The sequence below is a fragment of the Rhinolophus sinicus genome, linkage group LG02, assembly GCF_036562045.2.
Source record: "Rhinolophus sinicus isolate RSC01 linkage group LG02, ASM3656204v1, whole genome shotgun sequence".
Lineage (NCBI taxonomy): Eukaryota > Metazoa > Chordata > Mammalia > Chiroptera > Rhinolophidae > Rhinolophus > Rhinolophus sinicus.
The window spans coordinates 176,993,738-177,015,892 of record NC_133752.1 but is presented as its reverse complement, the minus strand read 5'-3'; the positions used below and the strand labels follow the sequence as shown (position 1 = coordinate 177,015,892).

At 52.9% G+C, this 22,155-nt stretch overlaps 3 protein-coding genes and 1 long non-coding RNA gene across 8 annotated transcripts; 2 read left to right on the top strand and 2 right to left on the bottom strand.

Moving 5' to 3' along the window:
• The first annotated feature begins 275 nt into the window (after window positions 1-275).
• Window positions 276-14,054, top strand: USP5 (ubiquitin specific peptidase 5). Of its 2 annotated transcripts, none has more exons than XM_019754344.2 (20): window positions 276-763; window positions 3,542-3,667; window positions 3,941-4,007; window positions 4,186-4,319; window positions 4,473-4,618; window positions 4,869-5,053; window positions 5,517-5,611; window positions 6,332-6,525; window positions 7,255-7,326; window positions 7,637-7,724; window positions 7,852-7,977; window positions 8,466-8,619; window positions 8,949-9,123; window positions 9,765-9,853; window positions 11,033-11,224; window positions 11,716-11,859; window positions 11,936-12,081; window positions 12,270-12,423; window positions 12,718-12,802; window positions 13,414-14,054. In XM_019754344.2, exons 1-20 carry the CDS (start codon window positions 554-556, stop codon window positions 13,505-13,507), a joined length of 2,676 nt encoding a protein of 891 aa, XP_019609903.1. In that variant the 5' UTR covers window positions 276-553; the 3' UTR covers window positions 13,508-14,054. The 2 variants fall into 2 exon arrangements, with proteins under 2 accessions (XP_019609903.1, XP_019609904.1); XM_019754345.2 differs by having other exon boundaries at window positions 277-763; window positions 11,033-11,155.
• Window positions 12,789-16,820, bottom strand: LOC109459670 (uncharacterized). Its single transcript, XR_012494051.1, has 3 exons — window positions 16,683-16,820; window positions 14,245-16,020; window positions 12,789-13,333 (listed from the first exon to the last, which is right to left on the bottom strand). It is a non-coding gene; the product is annotated as an uncharacterized LOC109459670 (long non-coding RNA).
• Window positions 15,112-18,545, top strand: TPI1 (triosephosphate isomerase 1). Its single transcript, XM_019754357.2, has 7 exons — window positions 15,112-15,337; window positions 16,513-16,636; window positions 16,750-16,834; window positions 16,909-17,041; window positions 17,343-17,428; window positions 17,731-17,818; window positions 17,947-18,545. Exons 1-7 carry the CDS (start codon window positions 15,112-15,114, stop codon window positions 18,060-18,062), a joined length of 858 nt encoding a protein of 285 aa, XP_019609916.1. The 3' UTR covers window positions 18,063-18,545.
• Window positions 18,546-18,647: 102 nt separating this feature from the next.
• SPSB2 (splA/ryanodine receptor domain and SOCS box containing 2) lies at window positions 18,648-21,148 on the bottom strand. 4 transcript variants are annotated; one of them, XM_019754354.2, is made up of 3 exons: window positions 20,870-21,139; window positions 19,960-20,712; window positions 18,648-19,002 (listed from the first exon to the last, which is right to left on the bottom strand). In XM_019754354.2, the coding sequence occupies exons 1-3, from the start codon at window positions 20,931-20,933 to the stop codon at window positions 18,875-18,877; spliced, it is 945 nt and encodes a 314-aa protein (XP_019609913.2). In that variant the 5' UTR covers window positions 20,934-21,139; the 3' UTR covers window positions 18,648-18,874. The 4 variants fall into 4 exon arrangements, with proteins under 4 accessions (XP_019609913.2, XP_074182220.1, XP_019609912.2 ...); XM_074326119.1 differs by having other exon boundaries at window positions 20,971-21,133; XM_019754353.2 differs by having other exon boundaries at window positions 18,648-20,712; window positions 20,870-21,148.
• Window positions 21,149-22,155: the final 1,007 nt, after the last annotated feature.

Below are 22,155 nucleotides of genomic sequence, written 5' to 3'. Positions count from 1 at the left end.
CCATCATGAGATTTTGAGGGGTGCTAATCTTCGCTTTTGAGACCTTCAGTTTCAAAACCAACTAATTTTATTAAAAAAAATAATGAATTATTATGCTACTATGTACAGATGCAGGCGGACACGGAATTATGAAGATATTTCTGAGGCGAGAGAAACAGTAATCCTGACTGGTTGAGGGCATTATCAATCATTCGACTCTAACCCTCTCAAACTCCGCCTCATTGGATAACCCCTTTTCAAATACCAAGAATACAACTGCCCTTCTATTTTCGGATTGGACAAGTCCCCAGGAGTTTCTGAGATCAGTTTCTGCTCTTCAACAGAAGGCACGCGAAGGGGACTGTAGGACCCCAGAATACGAGCAGCGAAAACTCCGGGGTCCACCTCGCTGCTCTACAGGCGCTCTACCCTGGAAGAGTGGGATTGGTTCTTTAGACCATCGATTGTATTGGAAGCGCTTTTCATTGGCGTTAGTCAAGAGTAGGGCAGAAGGCGGAGCACTAGTAGGCCGACTCCGTCCAACTGCCATTCTCGCGCGTCTTCTCTGTAGCGCATGCACCTAACGAGTAGTGCTCATTGGACCGCAAGAGTAGGGGGTGGGGAACTAGGAACGGTGGGAGCCGCTGTGTGTGGAGGAGCTGCTGCCGGTGTCATGGCGGAGCTGAGTGAGGAGGCGCTGCTGTCAGTATTACCGACGATCCGGGTCCCTAAAGCTGGAGACCGGGTCCACAAAGACGAGTGCGCCTTCTCCTTCGACACGCCGGTAAGCCCATTCCCCATGCCCGCACCGAACACGACTTCCTTCCATCGCCCTGGTCATTCTGCCGGGGCCTGCAAAGCTTGGGCCACCGCCTCCTTGCGATGCACATTGGGACTTGTAGTCTTCCACGCTGTTCCCTGTCGTTGCTTTTAATTAGCTGGAGCTGTTGTGTGACTACCGCCCCCGGAAGACACCGCGGCCACCTCACCCGCTCCCCGTCTCGTGGAGCATTATGGGGATTGTAGTCGTTCATTCCCCGCTGCCGTTCTAAGCTAGGGACACAACCCGATTGTTGGACTACATCCCCCAAATGGACGCCTGCGGAAGCCTGGGAGTTGGCCTTGCCTGCCGCGCATGGCTCTCCGGGTTTTGTAGTCTCGTATAGGAGGGATGGGGCGACCCCCCACTGTTATGGCCCGGGGTTGGGTTGGAGAGTGGGTACTGCAGCTCCTAGGCGCCCAGTAGTCTGGAAGTGGCCATGAAGAAGACCAGTTCTGAAGAAAGCCGAGTTACAGAGCCTCCACGCATGGTTAATGTACACAGGGGGCGGGGAGGTGGGTCATTGGTTTTAGGGAGGGGAGAAAAGAGAGGAAAGCTCTAGTCGTTTCTCCTTTAAGATGAACTATGCCCGCGGCCCTCTCTTCTTTTCGTCCATCACAGAGAGCAAAGGGAACTCTTTTTAAAGTATTCCCAGAGAGATGGTTTCTTTTTTGAAGACTGCTAAGGCCCCTTTCCCATTCCGCTCCCACTCTTGACTAGTTAGACAAAGCCACCACCCACACCATACTTCACGTTTTGCAGGCTCCACCCGGTACCTCCCTTTCTGCAGTTCTGCCTTCCTCTGTCACCCTCAAGCAGAGACAAGCCTCCAGCCAGGCCAGAGCCTGAACTGAGAGGGCAGCAGCTTGGTTGGGATCCGCCCCCCTCCCCACCCCTCCCCTCAAGCCGCTGCTGGGCCCTGCCCAGGGTGTTCAGCCAAACCAGCTCATGGCCAGGAAAACTGCAAGTCAGAGTGGAAAGTCTTCATTAATGCATCGCCAGTGCTGAGTATAGCAGCATGATCTGAGGCCCTGTTCAGGATCATCACTGATTTGTGGTTTGCTTGGTTTCTAGGCTTTGATCTGGGCCTCAGACAATATGCTGCTTCTCTCAAGTCTGGTTTTGGCAGAGCTAAAAGAGGATTGCTCTGAGCAGAGTTCCAGGGTTCCAGTCCTTGGTGAAACCAGCATCTTTTATTTCCAATAGAGGAGTTTAATCTCTGCAGAGCTTCCTGGTGCCTCCCAGGTTATCAGATACATGGCTTGGTGAAGCACCATCTTTCTCAGGAGGAAAAGGTTTTTCTTAATTACCAACCAAATCAGTGGATCCCTTTTTATATTACTGTCTCCTAGTAACTACTTTGAATATCCAAAACGGATTTTTGTAATCTTATTATACTTCTCTCACCCCAACTCAAGAAATCTCCAGTGCAGCTGAGTTTCTTTGCTAACCAACTTCCAACATATTTGATTATCTTCAAATTGCGTTCATGGTAGAAAGAGAGCTTATATGATATGACTTCCCTGATGAGAAATGCTCTATTTGTTTATGAACATTGTTATCCACACTGCTTTAGGGAGTGGTACACAATCTATGGGACCAGGAACTGCCTTAGATGGTACCCTATTTTTAATATCACAGCAGAGAGTTTTTCCAGGCCACTGAGACTTATTCCAGAAAGAAGATGCCTGATGTTCTCAGAACCTTGGATCTGAGGGAAGGCTCTGTTGTCTCCAGTTTCCTCCCTCACGTTCTCCATCATTTTATTCACAAAGGCACTGGTAGACTTGCTCCGTTTGGGGGAAGCCCATCCTCCCCCATCACCTGCGAATTAGAGTAGACACTTGTCTTTCCCTGTTTTTTGTCTGGCTTATGTGTGTTCTAGCTGTCTCAGCAAGTATTGTTAGATTGTCTTAGAAAGGGGATGGCTTTGAAGTTGTAGGTTGATGGGACTTCAGTAGGGATTTAGTTATTGGCTAGAGGGGAGGCAACAGGGTGGTGGCTGGAGAATGCCGGACCTCATGTCCCTGCCGTACTGGGTCCAAGCTTAGCTGTGAACTACATGCAAAGCATTGTTCCTCTAGAGCCAGGCTTCAGCAGGGAAGAGGGAGAAGACTCAGTGTGGACCAGGGTTTGAGTACCTAATAGAGTGTGGTAAAGGTCTGGGCTTGCTGGCAAGCTCTGGGGTTAGATGTACTGTTCAGGTGCTAGAATCTCTGTTTCTCCAGTCTGGTAGGTTTTCTGAATCCTAGAGATTAGGTAGAATTTGTCATGGTGTCCCTGGTTTAGGTTCAGTATCTAACATGTAGGTCTTTCCTCTCTGAGAAAGGGACCCCTATCCCCTCTGAATATAGTCTCTGGCATTGTAAGTCCATGGTATATTTTATCCCCATTTTCTTTCTGGATCTCTTGGCTCCAGAGACGAGGTAGAGCAAGTTCTCTGCAATTGATTAGAGGGCTCCAAAGCCCAAAGAAGGCGCAAGAAGGAAGAAGACTGGTGAATGATGATAGGTGTCATTCAGCTCCTGGTGTCCTTGTTATTATCAAAGTCATAGGAGGATGTGGAGAATCTTAGCCATGAACTAGGTCCTAAAAGGCTAACTGACTTGCCATGGGCTACACCGTGTTAGACAACAGAACCTTTCTTCTGGAAACCAGCAGTTTCTGAGCCCAGGTCTTAGTTTCCTCCCCTGGCCAGACTTCATCCTTCCCGTGTTTCCTCCCCTGCCTCCTGTCCTGCAGGAGTCTGAGGGAGGCCTCTACATCTGCATGAACACGTTCCTGGGCTTTGGCAAACAGTATGTGGAGAGACATTTCAGCAAGACGGGCCAGCGAGTGTACCTGCACCTCCGGCGGACCCGGCGCCCGGTAGGGAGTAGGGAGGGACAGGGGCTGGGGCAAGGCCTGGGGACATTCAGGCATATCCCACTCATCCCTCATTTTGAATGTGTGTTCCATTCTGACCTCCCATAGGCCTCAGTTTCCCCCCTCACCTATTTCTGTTGGTGTCGTTAAAACCCAGCACATGTGTTTTTTAGCTCCATTCTCTTCTGAGATTCACCTACTCCATCCTGCCCATCCTCGCCCTTTGTCCTTTCCCTGGTGCTTCTTGCTGATCCTGCCCTTCCTGCCTCATTGCAGAAAGAGGAAGACACCACTACAGGCACTGGAGACCCCCCTCGAAAGAAGCCCACCAGGCTGGCTATTGGTGAGCACCACTGCAGTCCTATTCTTCTCCCTGAGCGGGGCTTTCCTGCTCTCAGAGGCACTAGGAGAGCCCCGAACCATGGGCCTGTTCAGTGGCCCTACAGCTGTAGAAGCGATGAAGTGAAGTGCTGTACCTGTGGTCATTGTCCTACTCTCCTTCTTCTTCCCTATCTCTCCAGGTGTTGAAGGCGGGTTTGACCTCAGCGACGAGAAGTTTGAATACGATGAGGATGTGAAAATTGTCATTTTGCCTGATTACCTGGAGATTGCCCGGGATGGGTTGGGGGGACTGCCTGACTTTGTCAGAGATCGGGTATGAATACCTTCCCCCCACAAAAGATTCTAGGGCAAGTGGGGCCGGATCAGTGATGTCTTGGTCAAGCACTGAGAAAGCTGAAGACCAAGGACTAGAGGGGACTGTGGGGCTGGGGGTCGGCTACTGTCTCTGACCCTCTGCTTCCCCCAGGTGACCAGTGCGGTGGAGGCCCTACTGGCTGCCGACTCAGCCTCCCGCAAGCAGGAGGTGCAGGCCTGGGATGGGGAAGTGCGGCAGGTGTCTAAGCATGCCTTCAGCATCAAGCAGCTGGACAACCCCGCTCGAATCCCTCCCTGGTGAGGCCTAGCCCCTCCACCTTGGGGCACAACCCCAGAGCAGGGGCAAAGAGGCCATCCTCCTGGTGAGAGAGAGGGTCGGGAGCGGGACAAGGAGACTTGGGGGAGGACAGCTAAGCAGGGAGGCATCCAGAGGCGAGGAGAAGAGAGAGAGCTTGGGCTGGTTGGGGGGCCCACAGAACCCCCTTTCTCTACCACTCCCAGGTACCCCTGACCCATATTTCAGCTCATTTTCTTCTCCCTGGGTTAGTGGCTGGAAGTGCTCCAAATGTGACATGAGAGAGAACCTGTGGCTCAACCTGACAGATGGCTCCATCCTCTGTGGCCGACGCTACTTTGATGGCAGTGGGGGCAACAACCACGCTGTGGAGCACTACAGGGAGACCGGCTACCCATTAGCTGTCAAGCTGGGCACCATCACACCTGATGGAGCTGGTTGGTACCCCCACCCCTCTTCCACACTGAAATGTTTTAACTGTTACTCACTTTATGTGACACGAATAATACATGAACACGTTCTCTTGATAAACAATGAAAATATTGCAGATGAGACTAAATCTTCAATTAATTCCCCCAAACCCCAGTCTCCTTCCTAGAAGTTACCATCATTATCTGATTATTGATATCTGATTATCTGATTCCCAACTCATCTGACCCTAGAACCTTATCCTATGGGGTAGAGTCACAATTAATTCCAACCCTCACCCTGTGTTTTACCCCATCTCCCTGACAGCCAATCCCTGAAGGGTTTGTGACCTTACTGATGTTCAGGGGAACCAAGAGGGTTCTCTACAGGCTCATCCTTCTGTCCCAAGGCCCCTCAGGCCAGGAGGTGGCATTGGTGGCCAGGCCAGTCCTGAGCTACCCCCTCTGACATTGCTCCTGCCTGCTGCCCTAGACGTGTACTCATATGATGAGGATGACATGGTCCTGGACCCCAACCTGGCTGAGCACCTGTCCCACTTTGGCATTGACATGCTGAAGATGCAGAAGGTGAGACCTGTTCAGCTTCACATCCTTCTCATTCCTGCCCCTGCCCCTGTTAGGCCCTTCTTTCTTGCCCAAGGCTGATGTAGTGTATTGAAGAGAGCTGCCACAATTATCCCAGTCCCCAAGACATGTGGGCTCTGAAGAACTTTCCAGAATCATTTATTCATCCATTAAATGCTCTTGAGTACCTACTATGTGCTAGTCACTGTGTGAATAAGTCAGGTGTGATCCTTGCTTTCATCGACTTATATTCTAGATGGAAAGGCAGATGTTAATCATATACTCACACAAATAAGTGAATAAGCACAAACTGTGAGGGGCGCTGAAAGAGACATGGAGGGCACTGCAGTGGTTTACAGCAGGGGACTTGGCCTAGTCCAGCACATCAGGGAAGTTTCCCTGAGGCAGTGTTGCTTGAGTTAAAGACCTGAGGGGTAAGGTGGGGTGTCTTTGGAATGGGAAAAACACTTCAGGTAGAGGGAATTGCATTCATTTCATTCCCTCCTTCAACCAGAGGCCTGATGACTCACCGGCCTCTGGGACAATAGCTTATGGCCTTCCGGAACTTGGACTGGACTATATCCAGCGTGCCTCGCCTGTTAGAGTCCATAATTCAACAAATTCTAGGCTCCAGCTGGGTATCGTCCTAGACCCTGTGAGAGATCAGTGTAAAAAATCCAGGGCCAAGTCTCTCACACCGTCTGAAGTGTCCCTTCCCTGCAGACGGACAAGACGATGACCGAGTTGGAAATAGATATGAACCAGCGGATTGGCGAGTGGGAGCTGATCCAGGAATCTGCTGTGCAACTGAAGCCCCTGTTTGGGCCCGGCTACACGGGCATCCGAAACCTGGGGAACAGCTGCTACCTCAACTCGGTGGTCCAGGTGCTCTTCAGCATCCCTGACTTCCAGAGGAAGTGAGTGGTGCCCCCCCTGCTGGCCCCTTGGCCCCAAACCTCCCTGCTCCCCTCCTGGTCACCAGCCTGTAGGCACACCCCTTCAGCTGCCCCCAACACCTTTGTTCCAGCACAGTCTGTTCCTCTGACACTGGCTGGCATGCTATGCGCCCAGGGCGCAAATTGTAGAATACACCACTGTCACCCAGTCCTACACGCCCCACTGACAGCAGAACACCAAATCCCAGGGCTCTCTGAGGCCTCCTGACTGGCTCAAGGGTGAGCAGGTGGTCTTTATTTTAGGCCAGTGACATCAGATGAGCACCTAACATGGACACTTGGGGAGCGGGGAGGGCTTGGGACACTGAGATAGAAGAAAGGCAAGTGCTTACCATAAATGACTTGATTGTCTGTTTGGGACGGACCTAATGCATATGTGGAAATTTAAAATGTATTGATAAGTTCTGTTCGGTAGTATATGAACTATGTTTAGCTTTTTTCCGGGTGGTCTTCTCCCATCCCTCTGGCTCTGTCTTAGGAAGGAGGCTGGGAAACACTGCCTCAGTGCACTGCATGCTGACATAGTTGAGACATGAGGAAGGGCAGGTTGCTGGAAAGAAATGGACTCCAAGGTTCAACCACATAACTCCCCACTCAGGGAGCCTGTTAACTGAGCTGGTAGATAATTACTCCCCTTTTCCTCTGAGCCCAGGCCAAAGCCCCTCCAACTCTCCTACTCTTGGCTTTTAGGTATGTGGATAAGCTGGAGAAGATCTTCCAGAATGCCCCAACGGACCCAACCCAGGACTTCAGCACTCAGGTGTACGTAGCCAGGTCCTGTGTACGAAGGCTGAGAGCCTCGCAGCCTGTATGCCTCCTCTCTGCTCCGTGACCACCTGACGTGGGCAGCAGTTTAGCCCATGGCCAGTTAGAAGCTTGCAGATGATTGCCTTCTGGGCATGCTGTCTGCCTTGAAATGGGTTCCTGTGGAACCTTAAGATTTTGCACAGTTTAGAGAGTTGTCTAAGGAGAGCCATGAGCAGGGGTTGAGTTGGGGAGGAAGAGGTACAGATCGACATCAGATTATCATTAGGTGACTAAAGCTAAATGGTTCTCTTGGATGTGAACACAGGGCCAAGCTGGGCCACGGCCTTGTCTCCGGAGAGTATTCCAAGCCAGCATCGGAGTCAGGTGATGGGGAGCAGGTGTCAGAACCAAAGGTGAGTCTGGGTCTCTGTCCCTTTCAGGCTCAGGAATTATGGGGAAACTAAGGTGTGGGAGATGTATAAAAAGGCCACTTGGTGGTCTCTTAAGCACCAGCTGAGCTGCTGCCTTGGCTCTGCCTAGGAAGTTCAAGATGGCATTGCCCCTCGGATGTTCAAGGCCCTCATTGGCAAGGGTCACCCTGAGTTCTCCACCAACCGGCAGCAGGATGCCCAAGAGTTCTTTCTTCACCTCATCAACATGGTGGAGGTAAGGACTGAAGATGACAATGGAGGGCTCTCTTCACACTCCTCCATCCACCTGTACTTTACTCCCTCTCCCTCTGCCCCTTCTTGCCTTGTCAGCCCAACCCAGTCCCACCCCTGTACTGGGCAGTCTGCATGCGCTGCACCTTCCCTGTGGTAGCCATTGGACCCAAGGAGAATAGGAGAGCCAAGCAGAGAGCCTTACACTTAGTGGGTTTTGCTGCCTCATGAAAGATACACCCAAAGAAAATGCTGTGAGGATACTTACTGCTTATCGAGAGAACTCCAACACAGTCCCACAGCGCTGTGCTGGGCCAGAATCGGGGAGGGCGTGGGTAATTGGGGAAGGCTTCTACTCTGCCCTTGCATCTGCCTGCTCTCAGCGGCAGTCTCCCTTCCCCTCCTCTCCCTCTCTGAACCCCAAGGACCCTTTTAGGTATCCATACCATTCCCTGGCTGCCCAGACTTCCCCACCCTGACTCTTTCCCATAGAGGAATTGCCGGAGCTCTGAAAATCCAAATGAAGTATTTCGCTTCTTGGTGGAGGAAAAGATCAAGTGCCTGGCCACAGAGAAGGTGAAGTACACCCAGCGAGTGGACTACATCATGCAGCTGCCTGTGCCCATGGACGCGGCCCTTAACAAAGGTAGATGGCTCAGCCAGGCCTGGGTGTGGGTGGAGCCCGGGCTGTGAGGAGCACTGGGCACCTTCGAGGAGCAGAGCGCACGGTATGCTCTGCTCCCCCAGCCCGAGGTCCAAAGCTGGACAGTGGGAGAAAGAGGATTAACCTTGCTTACAGCTTGTCAGCAGAGCTGTATTGAGAAAGAAAAGCAAGATCATATGTGGATGAGCGGCACATGGGTTTGGAGAGGGTGGAAAAGCTGAAGTAGTCCAGGACACGAGCCAGTAATGCCAGGCTCAGGAGGGAAAGAGGCAGCATCCTCTGAAGGATCCACCTACCAATTCTGTCACCAGAGGAGCTTCTGGAGTATGAGGAGAAGAAGCGGCAAGCCGAAGAGGAGAAGCTGCCACTGCCAGAGCTGGTTCGGGCCCAGGTGCCCTTCAGCTCCTGCCTGGAGGCCTATGGGGCCCCCGAGCAGGTGGATGACTTCTGGAGCACAGCCCTGCAGGCCAAATCAGTAGCTGTCAAGTAAGTCCTATTGGGCTGGGCCTGAGGTTTCGGGCCTGTGTCAGGATAGTCCTAAAGATGCTATCTGCTTCTTTCCAGTTCTCTAGTCCCTATTTTGGGGTGGAATCTCAGGGTTGCTTCAGTTGAGGCTGGTAGTCTGGCCCTGGCGAAACCAAGAGGCCCTAGCAGGAGCAGATATGAATGATTACTACATGTTACCTTGTCCTGCCCCAACCATTCCATTTTGTCATGGGACAGGGTCACTTTTTAGTGCAGTGTCTCTCCATTCACTCCCTCAATCCTGACAGCATAGACACGCAGTATCAGTTGTGGACAGAATGTGGATTTCTAGCAAGTGGCCTGACTTTTTGCCTAACTGTTGTTGGCATCAATTAGAGTTGGATCTGTAAGAGTGCTTTGGGCTCAAGCGAATTCAGCCATCCTCCCCTTTGTTGCTCCTGCCAATAAGACAGCCCTTCCCCTGGCTTCTGCTGCTCCTTGTCTGCATACGCTCTGATGCCGGCTCAGGGCAAGATAAGAATATGGAATATCTTCTGGGCTGTTAGATCTTCTGCCCATAAGAGGCTGAACCCCAGGGAGGGGGTTTCAGGAGAGGAGAACCTTGGGATTGTCTGGGTACCAGGACATTCTCTCTTCCCTAGGACCACACGATTTGCCTCATTCCCTGACTACCTGGTCATCCAGATCAAGAAGTTCACCTTCGGCTTAGACTGGGTGCCCAAGAAACTGGGTATGGTGGCTGGGACAAGCGAGGGAGGTTAAGCAGAAAATGCTAGAAAAAGAAGGGGCCTTAACACATATAAACTAATGTTTTTCTAACTTTCCTCTGAAAGGGGAAAACATTGCCTTAGATGTTTCAAAATGTGTCTAGTTTGAAAAGCACTGACTAAAAATATTAAGACTTCTTTGATTTTATAGTTATGATTTACAACCAAAAGTGATTTTCATAGTTTTTTTTTCTTTTTAATAATTTTTTTATTTTTCAATTACAGTTGACATACAATATCATATTAGTTTCAGGTATACAGCATAATGATTAGACAGTTATTTAACTTACAAAGTGACCATCCCTATAAATCTAGTACCAACCTGGCACCATACATAGCTAATACACTATTATTGACTATATTCCCTATGCTATGCTTTACATCCCCATGACTATTTTATAACTACCAATTTGTACTTCTTAATCCATTCCCCTTTTTCACCCATGCCCCAATCCCCTTCCCATCTTGCAACCATCAAAATGTTTTCTGTATCTATGAGTTCATTTCTGTTTTGTTTGTTCATTTTGCTTTTTAGATTACACATATAAGTGAAATCACCTGGTATTTGTCTTTCACAGTCTGACTTATTTCACTTAGCATAATACCCTCTAGGTCCATCTATGTTGTTGCAGATGGCAAAATTTCATTCTTTTTTATGGCTGAGTAATGTTTCATTGTATATATACCTCTTCTTATTTATCCATTCATCCATTGATGGACACTTGGGTTGCTTAGTTTTATTTTTATAATTGGTAAGATGTTTTCATTTTGATAATCTTGAAATAATTAGCTCTCATGGGTCTTACAGGCCCCTGACAGCTTTGAGAACTGTTGTTTTATTCATTTCCTAGATGAGACACACAGAAGTATAAAATCATTCTGTTGCACAAGTTGGAGCCCCGCTTCCTTGCCCATAGCTCATTTGTGGTAGATCTAGGACTAGAATCCAGGTCTCCTGACTCCCAGGCCCACAATTATTTTTATTACACTGGGGACCACTAATATTGGTACTCTCTGAATAGCTCCTTGGTACAGACCAGGGCCAAGATATGGTGGAGGGGCCTGAGAGTCCCAAAGTTCTTTTTCAGGGAGGGCCTCAGGTTGCTGCTGAGGTAAGCCTTTACTTGACATTCCAACTACAGATGTGTCCATTGAGATGCCAGAGGAGCTAGACATCTCCCAGTTGAGGGGTACAGGGCTGCAGCCTGGAGAGGAGGAGCTGCCTGACATTGCCCCACCCCTGGTTACTCCGGATGAGCCCAAAGGTAGCCTTGGTTTCTATGGCAACGAAGACGAAGACTCCTTCTGCTCCCCTCACTTCTCCTCTCCGACATGTTAGTGACTCTTCTTCCTGCCTGTCTCTCTCCCTTGCTGATGGGGGTCTTCTCTGCCTGCCTCACCCACTCCCTGTCCTTTGTGTTTCTCCTGTCCTCCTTTTCAAATTTCCTGTGCTCTCTTGATGGACATGAGGACTTACTGGAACACTCCCAGCCACGTTCTCTGTGTGGTGGCAGTAGCACTGGCTAGTTGCCTCTCTGCCCTTGACCTCATTGGTTGGGGGTATGGGCTGGGTATCATACTCCAGAAACGGTCCATTCTGTGAAAGTGGGCAAGTAAGAGGATCCATGGGGGATCTTTAACCTTAGTCCTGTGCCTTTAGGATACTGGCCCCACACTATGTTGTGTTGTCTGTCGTTTTAGTTCTGGGATAAGAAAAATGCATGGAATGGATGGTTGGGAGAGGGCTGGGGCTGGGCTGTGGGAGGGAGGAGGAGCAGAGAATGGCCTCAGCAGTTAGTCACTGCCCTCACTTCTCCCACCACAGCCCCCATGTTGGATGAGTCTGTCATCATCCAGCTGGTGGAGATGGGCTTCCCTATGGATGCCTGCCGTAAAGCTGTCTATTACACGGGCAACAGTGGGGCTGAGGCTGCCATGAACTGGGTCATGTCACACATGGACGATCCAGGTATGCAGGGGTAGGTAGTGGGGCGGGGCGGGGCCACCACCCTCCCCTAAACACGTCAACCCCTTCACATCCGCAGATTTTGCAAACCCCCTCATTCTGCCTGGGTCCAGCGGGCCTGGCTCTACAAGTGCAGCTGCAGAACCCCCGCCAGAGGACTGCGTGACCACAATTGTTTCCATGGGCTTCTCCCGGGACCAAGCCCTCAAAGCTCTGCGTGCCACGGTAGGGACTGCCCCCAGCTCAGGACTGGGGCCTGTGGGGTCAAAGGGGGTGGGAGCGAGGTTCCATCCTTCGTAAGCAAGACCAAGGACAGCCAGTGTGGTATGGCCAAGGGTGGCTTCCACCTGTGACGAAGGAGCTCAGGCTTTCCCTGGTGACTTTGAAAATGTCGTACTTCCCTTCTCTCCAAGAATAATAGTTTAGAACGGGCTGTGGACTGGATCTTCAGTCACATTGACGACTTGGACGCAGAAGCTGCCATGGACATCTCCGAGGGCCGCTCAGCTGCCGACTCCATCTCTGAGTCTGTGCCAGTGGGACCTAAAGTCCGGGATGGTCCTGGAAGTGAGTGTCCCGGGGAAATAGGACAGACCTGACGGGATCCAGCCAGTCTCCTACCCCAGATCCTCATTCCAAGGCAGCTCTGCTTCCCCTGGGGCAGAGCGGGTGGAAGCTTCCTTCCACTAACAGTACTCCTGAAGGTGGGATTCTAGGTGGTGGAGACAGACTTTTGACCCCATACATGCCCACATTCCCTGAAACTCATGTCAGGAGTTTGAGCTGTTAGACTATATTTGGTCTGTCATTCAAGGATCCCTTCTAATTATCTTTTCTGCTCTCCCCCCCTTCCTTCCCTAGAGTATCAGCTCTTTGCCTTCATTAGTCATATGGGCACCTCTACCATGTGTGGTCACTACGTCTGCCACATCAAGAAGGAAGGCAGGTGAGGGGCCAGCAGTGTTCATTAGGAATGGGGGAGTGGTGGTGGAAATGAGTAGGGCCATCCTGGAAATCCTTAGAATGTTTGTGGAGAAGGTGAAGGAATGCCTGATGGCAGCCACACATACACCGAGGATGAGAGAGGATGAGAGAATTCCTAACGGCAGGGATGGGCCAAGGACAGCCCGAGGGCTGGATCCGGCCATTGCTTCTGTAAGTAAAGTTTCAATGAGCATAGCCACACTTACTCAGTTATATATTATCTGTCGCTGTTTTGATGCTGCAACAGGAAAGCTAAGTAGTTGTGTCAGAGACTGGATGACCTGCCAAACCTGAAACATTTACTGTCTGGCCCTTTACAGAAAGTTTGCTGACCCTGCCTCACAGGAATGGGTGGGGGTGGCTGTAAAGATACTGGAGGATCTGAAGACACTGAGTAGGGGAGATGCTTGCGAGTCACTCCGTTCAGACAGGTAGCAGCTGGACTGTAGGTTTGAGGGCCTTTCCCCAGAATCCCCAGGATCGACTCCAGGAGCTGTGTCAGAGAAACCTAGTTGAAGCGGTGTGGATGGCCCAGTTTGTTCATCCTTTTTCACCTCTCTCCACCCTCCCCAGATGGGTGATCTACAATGACCAGAAAGTGTGTGCCTCTGAGAAGCCGCCCAAGGACCTGGGCTACATCTACTTCTACCAGAGAGTAGCCAGCTAAGAGCCTGCCCTGACCCCTTACCACAGAGGGCAGGGGACAGACCACCTGGCATGAGGGAGAGGGGCTGGGGAATGGACTGCAGCGCCCCTGCTCTGTATCCGTTTTCTTTTTGTCCCCAGCAGCAGGGAAGAAGCTAGAGGCCCTAGGAGAATGGCCAGGCCAAGTGGAGGGGCACTCAAGAGACCTTGGGGATAGAGCAGCAATGGGACTGGAGGGTGGCCGCCTGTCTGTGAGACTATGTTGCTTCCCGCCCCCCCCCATCCTTAGTTCTCTGCTTCTCTAATCCTGCCAGCCCCTGGTGTGGAGGGGGCTTGTTTGTGTGTGTGTGGGTGTCGCTTTGTGCAGCCTGTTCCACAAGAGGGGGTGTCCCTGCTCCACTCCCCCTTTGTGTTTGCTCCCTGTGTGGTCTGGCCAGGAGGGGTATGAGGGAAATGGGGACCCCCTTGCCCTCCTGCCTAAGTCTTTTCCCCACCCTGTCTCTTCCCTGTCCTTCTCTGGAAAATGCCAAAATACATGATGTGAATAAAAGTACAATGGCTAAATTGTGTCACGGGTGTGTTTTTTTTTCCAAATCCCCCCCCCCCAAATCATTGTCCTTCAATTTTAGTTGCAGGAGGCGCAGCCCACCATCCCATGTGGGAATTGAGTCGGCAACCTTGTTGTTAAGAGCTCACGCTCTACCCAACTGAGCCATCTGGCCACCTTATAAACTATGTCATGTTTGATACCTTGCTTACCTTCCTTGGGTCTTAGCAGGAGGTCCAGTGTCCAAAAACTCCCAGCCTTGCCCCCTCTGTAGGCAGTTCTCTACTTTTCAGTAGTTCCAGAGCTCTTGGGACATTGAGGGTGAGGTGAGGGCTGGGGGCTGTCAGATCAGGGGAAGTGGAGTGGGGGTGACACAACAAAGATGGGGGTGAAAAATGCTTTCCTGCCTTCCTCCCTCCCTCTCTTCCAGCAGTCACACACATTTCCATCAGGGGGCCCAAGTGGGTATTTCCCAAATGTCCCTATTGTCTAGGGGGGTCTGGACCTGGCACTGGGCCCCAGGCCCTGCAGTCTCTTCACCAGCTGGAGCAGAGTGGGATACTCTTGGGGAAAGAGTTCTGAACTGTCTCTTAGCTGCACAGTTTCTGTGCGAATGTGGGCCGTCCCTCCCCGTCTGAACCCTGTCACTTGCCCAGTAACTGTGCGCTAGACTTTCCCTGTGTGGGTCAAAGGTGCCTGCTCAGCAATCAGCAATCGGATGGGGGAAGGGAGTTCCTTTCCCCAGAGTTGGATTGATGCCTCTTAAGAGCCCCCTCAGTCTTCTGAGCAATGTGGTCTACGCCAAGCAGTTGGGAATGGTGGGGCCGGCTGCTAGCTAGCTAGCTTTCCTGGGAACAACCTCTGGCCGTATGGAGGGCTGTAGTCGCGAAGAGGGGGGGATCCTCCGAGAGCAGGGGCTCACAGTTCTCACATTCTCTCGAAAGTTCGGCAACAGGCTGAAGTGACTGAACCCCCACGTCCCTAGAACGTTGCTACAAGAAAGGGTAACAACAGAACGCTGCCACTTGAGCGGCGGGCGGGGCGGGAGGAAGGGCTTGCCGGCAGGGGCCGGGCTAACCATGGCAAAGGACGGGGAGGAGGCGGGGTTCTACCTCACCGCGCTCTATATAAGCGGGCAGTGGCCGCGGCTGCGCGGTGATCCTGACCTTCAGTGTATCGGCTCCAGCGCCATGGCGCCCTCCAGGAAGTTTTTCGTAGGGGGGAACTGGAAGATGAATGGGCGAAAGACGAATCTGGGGGAACTCATCAGCACTCTGAACGCCGCCAAGGTGCCAGCCGACACCGGTAAGCGTTGCCGGGGAGGGAGCTGGCTGGTGGGGGAGGGCGGGCGTGGCAGCGCCCTCTCCCGGGCCACCTGATGTCCTCATAGACCTGGGTGCAGGGCTGGGGACGAGGGCTGCTCGGGATCTGGACATTGACCCAGCAGAGCCGTGGCCCTGCAGCCGCGTACCTGGGGTGTGTCGAGGGGGAAAAGCAGGGCCACATTTTCTGGTGCCTTCGGAGAGGGGGGCAGGAAAGGACTTTTTGGGTCCTCGGGAGGAAGATGGCCCCGGGGCACGGACTGGGCTGCACCACGAGGAGTCCGGGGTGGAAGCGAAGGCTAGCCCCAGCCGGCTACCGGAGAGGCTGGCAACAGCCTCCAAGTGTGTGTGTATCGTGGGGGAGGCGGCTGAGTGGGCGTGCGGGCGACCAGCTACCTACCCCTAGGCCCAGCTCCGTGCGCTGCTGCACGTAGGCCGAGACTCCTCCCCGCGCTTTGCCCGCCGGCGGAGTGCCCCCGCCACGCTGCTTTGGCCTCCGGGGCTCCCAGCTCTGATTCTTTCCCCTGGGCAGCCTGGATGACTCCTGCCTTCCATAGAAAGGGCCTGAGCTGTTGGGAATGAGGAGTCATCCTACTCCTTCCAACCTGGAACCGGGAAAGTGCAGGGCCTCTGTAAGCTGGTGCTGTCCTCAGTCCTTCCATCCACCTAAATCACAGAACCACGGACTGGATCAAAAAGGCATCCTTTTTTATTCCCTAGAGACCCCAGTATAAACCCCAGGGGTTGGCCCCTTCTGCTTTTGCTAAAAATCCTTGCCTTGCCTGGGGGAGGTGGGGATGGGCTATTTTAAAAGGGAGGCGGGGTTGGCCCCCAGAGAATGCTGAGTCTAGGAGGTACCCAGACCCAGAATAGCCCAGGGAAATCGGAGCCACAGCTTTGAAAAGAGCAGAGGGCAGGGTGAGGGCCATGGCCTCCCAGGGGCACTTGCAAGGCAGGGTGAGGACCATGGCCTCCCAGGGGCACTTGCAAGGCTCTAGGACTTGGGAACAGGCCCAATCTGGGCTCACTATGGACAAAGATCCTCTTGCTGGCTTGAAAAGAGAAGGAAAGAACTAAGAAAGCTGGTGAAGGCTAGGGGGCTCCAGAGCACTGGATGGAGTTTGGAGAATGATGACTTCCTTGTGATCTCACCCTCAGAGGTTGTTTGTGCACCCCCGACTGCCTACATTGACTTCGCCCGGCAGAAGCTAGATCCCAAGATTGCTGTGGCTGCGCAGAACTGCTACAAAGTGACTAACGGGGCCTTTACTGGGGAGATCAGGTGAGATGTAGGTGAGGCGGGTGGGGTGTGGGACCCCTGCCCTCACCTTCCTCATTGAGTGGAAAGCCACAGGTAGGCTCCCTGTGGAATTGTGGCTTCATCTCTTTCTCTAGCCCTGGCATGATCAAAGACTGTGGAGCCACGTGGGTAGTGCTGGGGCACTCGGAGAGAAGGCACGTCTTCGGGGAGTCAGATGAGGTTAGTAACCTGGAGAGGAGATAAGAGATGCCTTATTCCAAGAGTGGTGTCTCACCAAGTCTGTTCCTCAACAGCTGATTGGGCAGAAAGTGGCCCATGCCCTGGCCGAGGGACTTGGAGTGATCGCCTGCATTGGGGAGAAGCTAGATGAGAGAGAAGCTGGCATCACTGAGAAGGTCGTTTTCGAGCAAACCAAGGTCATCGCAGGTATCTCTGGAGAAAGGGATCTATAAGCCTAGCCAGGGCCACGCAGGCACAGAGGGTGAGGTCAGAGGCCCTGCAGCCTGACTTGATTCCCATGCTGATACTGGAACAGAAAGGGGAAGGTGGGAACCCTTCCCTATCACCTCTGCTCCTGCTCCAGGGCTTTGATGCCTCTTGGAGTTCCTTCAACAGCCACCAGGGGGCAGAAGGCCACCCTCGTTCTTTAGTCCATGGGTATCTAAATACCTGGCTGGATAGCTCGTTCCTGTTCACCCTTCTTCCCTCTGTGATCTCTGTCCCACAGATAACGTGAAGGACTGGAACAAGGTTGTTCTGGCCTATGAGCCCGTGTGGGCCATTGGTACTGGCAAGACTGCAACACCCCAACAGGTAAAGCCCAGGGGCCCCACCTTATTCCTACCCTGCCTCAGCAGAACTGGCAACCACAGAGACCATCTGGGCCAACCCCTCATTTTAAAGACAGGAGCCCCCAAGCCCAGAGAAGGAGAGTGATTTGTCCAACGACGTCCATTCTAGGGCCTGGGGGTGATCGGAGCCCTGGTGTTACGGCTTGGATCCCAGGATTTCTGGGATTCCCTGAAACCACACTGCCTCTCTACGGGTGCCCAGGGATTTTTCCCCTTTGAGGGAAAGGCTGAAAGAGTCTTATTTAGTCTGGCTTCTTGTTCTAGGCCCAGGAGGTACATGAAAAGCTCCGGGCATGGCTTAAGTCCAACGTCTCTGATGCAGTGGCTCAGAGCACCCGCATCATTTATGGAGGTGAGTGGGTTTGGCTCTAGCCTGATGTAGGGTGGATTTAGAACTAGACTGATCCCTCAGACATGGAGGTGGGGATGGAGTATGCCCATCCCATCCCTGACCGTTCCCCCTTTCTTTTCCCTTTCTAGGTTCTGTGACCGGGGCAAACTGCAAGGAGCTGGCAAGCCAGCCTGATGTGGATGGCTTCCTCGTGGGTGGTGCATCCCTCAAGCCTGAATTTGTGGACATCATCAATGCCAAATAATAAGCCCCATATATCTCTGCTACCCTTCCTGCTATGCCAGGGACTACGTAGCTCAGAAGCCCAGTAACTGCACCCCCACTTCCCACACATGCTTCTCATGGTGTCATCTACCCCCTCTTGTGGCCTAATCCAAATTGTACCTCTTCCTTTACCGTTTACACCTTACCCCATAATGGTTGGGACCAGGCCAATCCCTTCACTTAACTGTAATGGTTGGAATAAAACATGTCACCAAGGTGGCTTCTCCTTGACTGAGAGGTGGAAGGGGTGGAGTTTGTTTGTGGGTCCCCTTAGTCCCTGGTAAAGGCAGGAGAGAGAAGCTAGCCTCCTCTCCCATCTTGCACCATGGGGCCAACAGCTGAGAGCCCTGTTGTCCCCTCAGAGGCCAGGGGTGTTGTCCTTGCCCCTAGTGCCAATGCCTGTGTGTGTTGTGTATGTGATCAGTCCCACCTGGGGGGAGGGGAAATAAACACCTGACACTAAGCCTTGTGTTGTCCTTTACTCCTGTACCTCTCTCCACATCATCTCTTTCCTTTTTTGAGACAGCCACAGGACTCGTGCAAAAAAAAAAATACCATGAACAGGTTTTTACAGTAGCACATCTCTTACTGTTTTTACTTGAAAAAATGTCTTGTGTACCAGGCCACCAGTCTTGAATAAACAGCTCCCTCCCTTCACCCTCTGGGTAGCTTGGGTTGGGATAGGGGCCCAGCCTCACTGGCTTTAAGTAGCTGGTCTAGGCCAGCCATGCCTCCTCCCTGGCCCCTGGGAGGGGTGGCATCAAGGCCCCATGCATCTGTGGTATCACAGGGTCACTGGTAGAGCAGATAGCGCTTCATGGCAGGGGGCAAGGGCAGAGCAGATACCTGGCCCAGCCGAGTAGCCCCCAGTGCTTGGCGCACGCACACGCGGCTCAGGTGCAGAAGGGAGTGTGGCTCCGCTGGGAGAGAGAAGGAGGGGAAGGTAAGTAGGGGTGTAGCCACCAGCCAGACATCCTCAGACTACAGGGTTCCCTTCTGCTTTCCTGTGCCGAGTCTGCTTGGTTGAGAGGGAGATCTAAGGCCCCCTGAAGTTCTGCATCTGCTCTTGGGGTGGGAGGCATCACATCCCCAGGCAGAGCTGGGGGTGAAGCTCTAGTTAAGGCCCTCTAAGCAACTGTCCAAGGTGGCTCTGACTGGTGGAGCTGGCCCAGGCTTTGATTCCAGACAGGCCTTGGGCTGGGGCTGATAAGCTGAAAGGATGGCCCTCCATTCTGTAACAGCTCATCATGGGTGATGGGAGAAGCATCCAGCCTCTGCTGAAGATTACAATTTCGGAGAACAGGTAACTTCAATCAGCTCCAAGCCTTGGCCGCATTAGCTTCCCCAAGAAAACCCCGCCCCTGCAGCACCACCCAAACCCTGCCTCCACTGCTCTGTTCCGGGCCCCAGGCCTCAATGTCTCCTTCCTGGGAAGTCTACCTACTGAGGAAGTACGTATGTGTCACAGGTCAGAGCCCGGAAATCTGGTACACACCCTGGGTGGCTGGCCCTGCCAGTTCTCTTTCTTTTGGACTTGTACACCTAGCCTAGTACCCATTTAACCCTTTGCACCTCTGTTTCAGGGACTGATAGCTCCTGTAAAGTCCAAATCCCGAGTACTTCCCTCCACTTTTGAGGGCTCACAACTTAAACTAGCAAGTTGATTTCCCAAGACCCACTTTGTACCTTTATCGCTGTTGGGAGGATAAAATTAGGTAACAGCTGTGAAGACCCTTAGCCATTCCTGGCACTGAATAGGGGTAGAAGGTCGGTCAGATGAAGGCTCGTTCCCTCTACGCTTGCAAAGATGTTGAGCTTCCAACCCAAACCACAGCCACCAGTAACAGAACACTCCCCACACCTGCCCCAGGCCTCACCTCTCCTTTCACCCAGGTAGCTGATGCGGACCTGGCACTGGCCCCAGACAGCGCTTACTGCTGGATAGAGGGTCCTGCCCTTCAGTCCCCGGAAGGCTGGCCCCAGGTAGGTTCCCCCAATAGCGTAGCCCAGAGTTCCCTCCTCCATGTCCAGAACCACCAGCAGCCTCTCCGGCACTTCCAGCTGTTCACCCTGAGGTCCGGCTGGATATTGAGGGGCACCGGGCCCTTTGCTCTGATGGTACAGCTTCCCCCGCCCAATGTCCCAGCCCCATGACTCGCTGTTGCTGCCCAGCAGCGCCGCGTAGTGGTCAGCCTGCAGAGGGGCGAGGGCCGTGGCCACGCCCACCACAGCGTGGGTGCCCCTCTGCTCCTGCGGCCAGCTGATCTCCCAGGCGTGCAGGCCCCTCGAGTAGCCCCTCTTACCCCGGGCCCCATCAGTGCTCTGGGCCACGGGCCGCCGCTCAAAGCACAACCCCTCTTCCTTGACCTCGATGTTTTCTGAGCAGTCCTTGGGGTTCCACCCGTGGCGCCGTTGGGTCCCCAGGTCAGGACGGGGAGCAGACAGCAGCTCCTCCAAGCCTTCGGGACAAGAGAGGTCGGAGCACAGGGCCTGTGGGGTAAGGGTGCCGTTGCTGCCCCCTGCCAGGGCCGTCTGGCCCATGGAGGTGAGGGGCTGGGGGACTCCCCCAAAGAGTCTTGCTGAGGCGTCTCGTCTCCCTTCTGCAAGTTGAGTTTCTGTTCGGTATTGACCTGGAGAGGAATTAGGAGAGAAGAGGGTGTGAAATGCACGATCCTGGCGGGGGGCTCCTCACCCAGGCGCCTCATCCTTTCACTACGCGTTTGCCCACTGCCCTGCTCCTCCCTCTTCGTTCCCCCAAAGCTCCTCGGCCCATCACCTTGCCCTCACCCATCTGTCCCGGTCTCCCGAGATTCTCGCGAGTTCGTTCCCTTCGGGCCTCTCTAGGGGCCATCCCTCGCCCTCCCCGTGCCCGGTCACCGCTCCCGAACCTCGCTTGGCTCCCCAGGCTGGGAGGTCGCCGGGCCTCAGGAGGAATCCGGCCGAAAGTCGCTACGCGCGCGGGGCGCAGAACACCAGGCGCAGAACGCCGGCCGCTTCCGTCTACAGCGCCGCCCCCGGGTCTCGCCCAGGCCCGAGGCCCCGCCCCACGGGGGCCCTCTCGACGCCGCTGCAGGTCGCGCCCCGCCCCGAGGCCACGCCCCCGCTGGGAGGCCCTCGCGGGCGGTTAACCCTTCTCTTACATCACTTTAGGATCCTTGGAGGTCTGGTCTCCACAGTCAAGACCTTTGAGCAGCTGGGCAATCAACTCCCGAGCCCCTAAAGATGAGGGGCATGGGGTCAAAGGGGGGGATTGTGTTTCATTGTGCTGACCTCTATTTCCGTGGTCCTATGATTCTGGATCATTGTTTCTGGGCAGATTTCTTTCTGACCCAGTTTTGATTTCTTTCTGACCCGGTTCTATATCTGAGGTCCGAACTCTGGTGTTTCGGTCCTGAGCGGTAGGTGTCATAGGTCTCCATGCTGTTCTAGTCTTCATCCTGGATGTCACTCCATTCCTGAGCTATTGGTCTCATTTGGGAGAGTGTAGTGGTTAAACCTTGGTTGTGGGGGAAGCTATGCCACTAATTAGCTGTGTGACCTTGGGGAGGTTGCCAAACTTCTCTAAACCTGTTTTCTCTTGTGTAAAATGGGAATAATGGTGGTACTTACTCATAGGGTTGTAATGGAGTTGAAATAATCCAGGTAAAGCACTAAATGTGGAGCCAGGTACTTGTACGCACTCACTAAGCATAGCTATTATTGTTTACTTAATGTTTACTAAGTGCCCACTCTATAAAGAGGTAATATAATGGTGAAGGATGCCTACTGTGGATCCAGGCTGACTGGATGTGAATACCTGAAGGCCAGCATGCACATGACCTTGGGCAAATTTCTTAACCTCCCTGGTGCTGTTTCTTCCTCTGTAAAACGGAAATGCCGTTGGTATCTATTGCATACAGTGTCATGAGGATTCAGTGAGTTTTTTCTATATGTAAAGCACAGCTTCTGGTTCAAATGTAATCATTTGTGCTAAGCACTGAAGTTTAAGCAGTGAATCCTCAAGAAGGTTACAGGGACATTTATAAAAACAGTTTATCATGTAGTAGATGAAATTATGGAGATATAAAGTATAT

What these genes read in the sequence shown, in the direction of transcription:
- USP5 (XM_019754344.2), top strand. Translation starts at nt 554, where the DNA reads ATGCACCTAACGAGTAGTGCTCATTGGACCGCAAGAGTAGGGGGTGGG. An exon ending in CATCACACCTGATGGAGCTG is followed by an intron (nt 5,054 to 5,516) that starts GTTGGTACCCCC and finishes CTGCTGCCCTAG; the next exon opens with ACGTGTACTCATATGATGAG. An exon ending in AGTCCGGGATGGTCCTGGAA is followed by an intron (nt 12,424 to 12,717) that starts GTGAGTGTCCCG and finishes TTCCTTCCCTAG; the next exon opens with AGTATCAGCTCTTTGCCTTC.
- TPI1 (XM_019754357.2), top strand. Translation starts at nt 15,112, where the DNA reads ATGGCAAAGGACGGGGAGGAGGCGGGGTTCTACCTCACCGCGCTCTAT. An exon ending in CAAGGTGCCAGCCGACACCG is followed by an intron (nt 15,338 to 16,512) that starts GTAAGCGTTGCC and finishes TCTCACCCTCAG; the next exon opens with AGGTTGTTTGTGCACCCCCG. An exon ending in TCTTCGGGGAGTCAGATGAG is followed by an intron (nt 16,835 to 16,908) that starts GTTAGTAACCTG and finishes GTTCCTCAACAG; the next exon opens with CTGATTGGGCAGAAAGTGGC.
- SPSB2 (XM_019754353.2), bottom strand. Translation starts at nt 20,933, where the DNA reads ATGGCCCCTAGAGAGGCCCGAAGGGAACGAACTCGCGAGAATCTCGGG. An exon ending in CGGGAGACCGGGACAGATGG is followed by an intron (nt 20,713 to 20,869) that starts GTGAGGGCAAGG and finishes ATTCCTCTCCAG; the next exon opens with GTCAATACCGAACAGAAACT.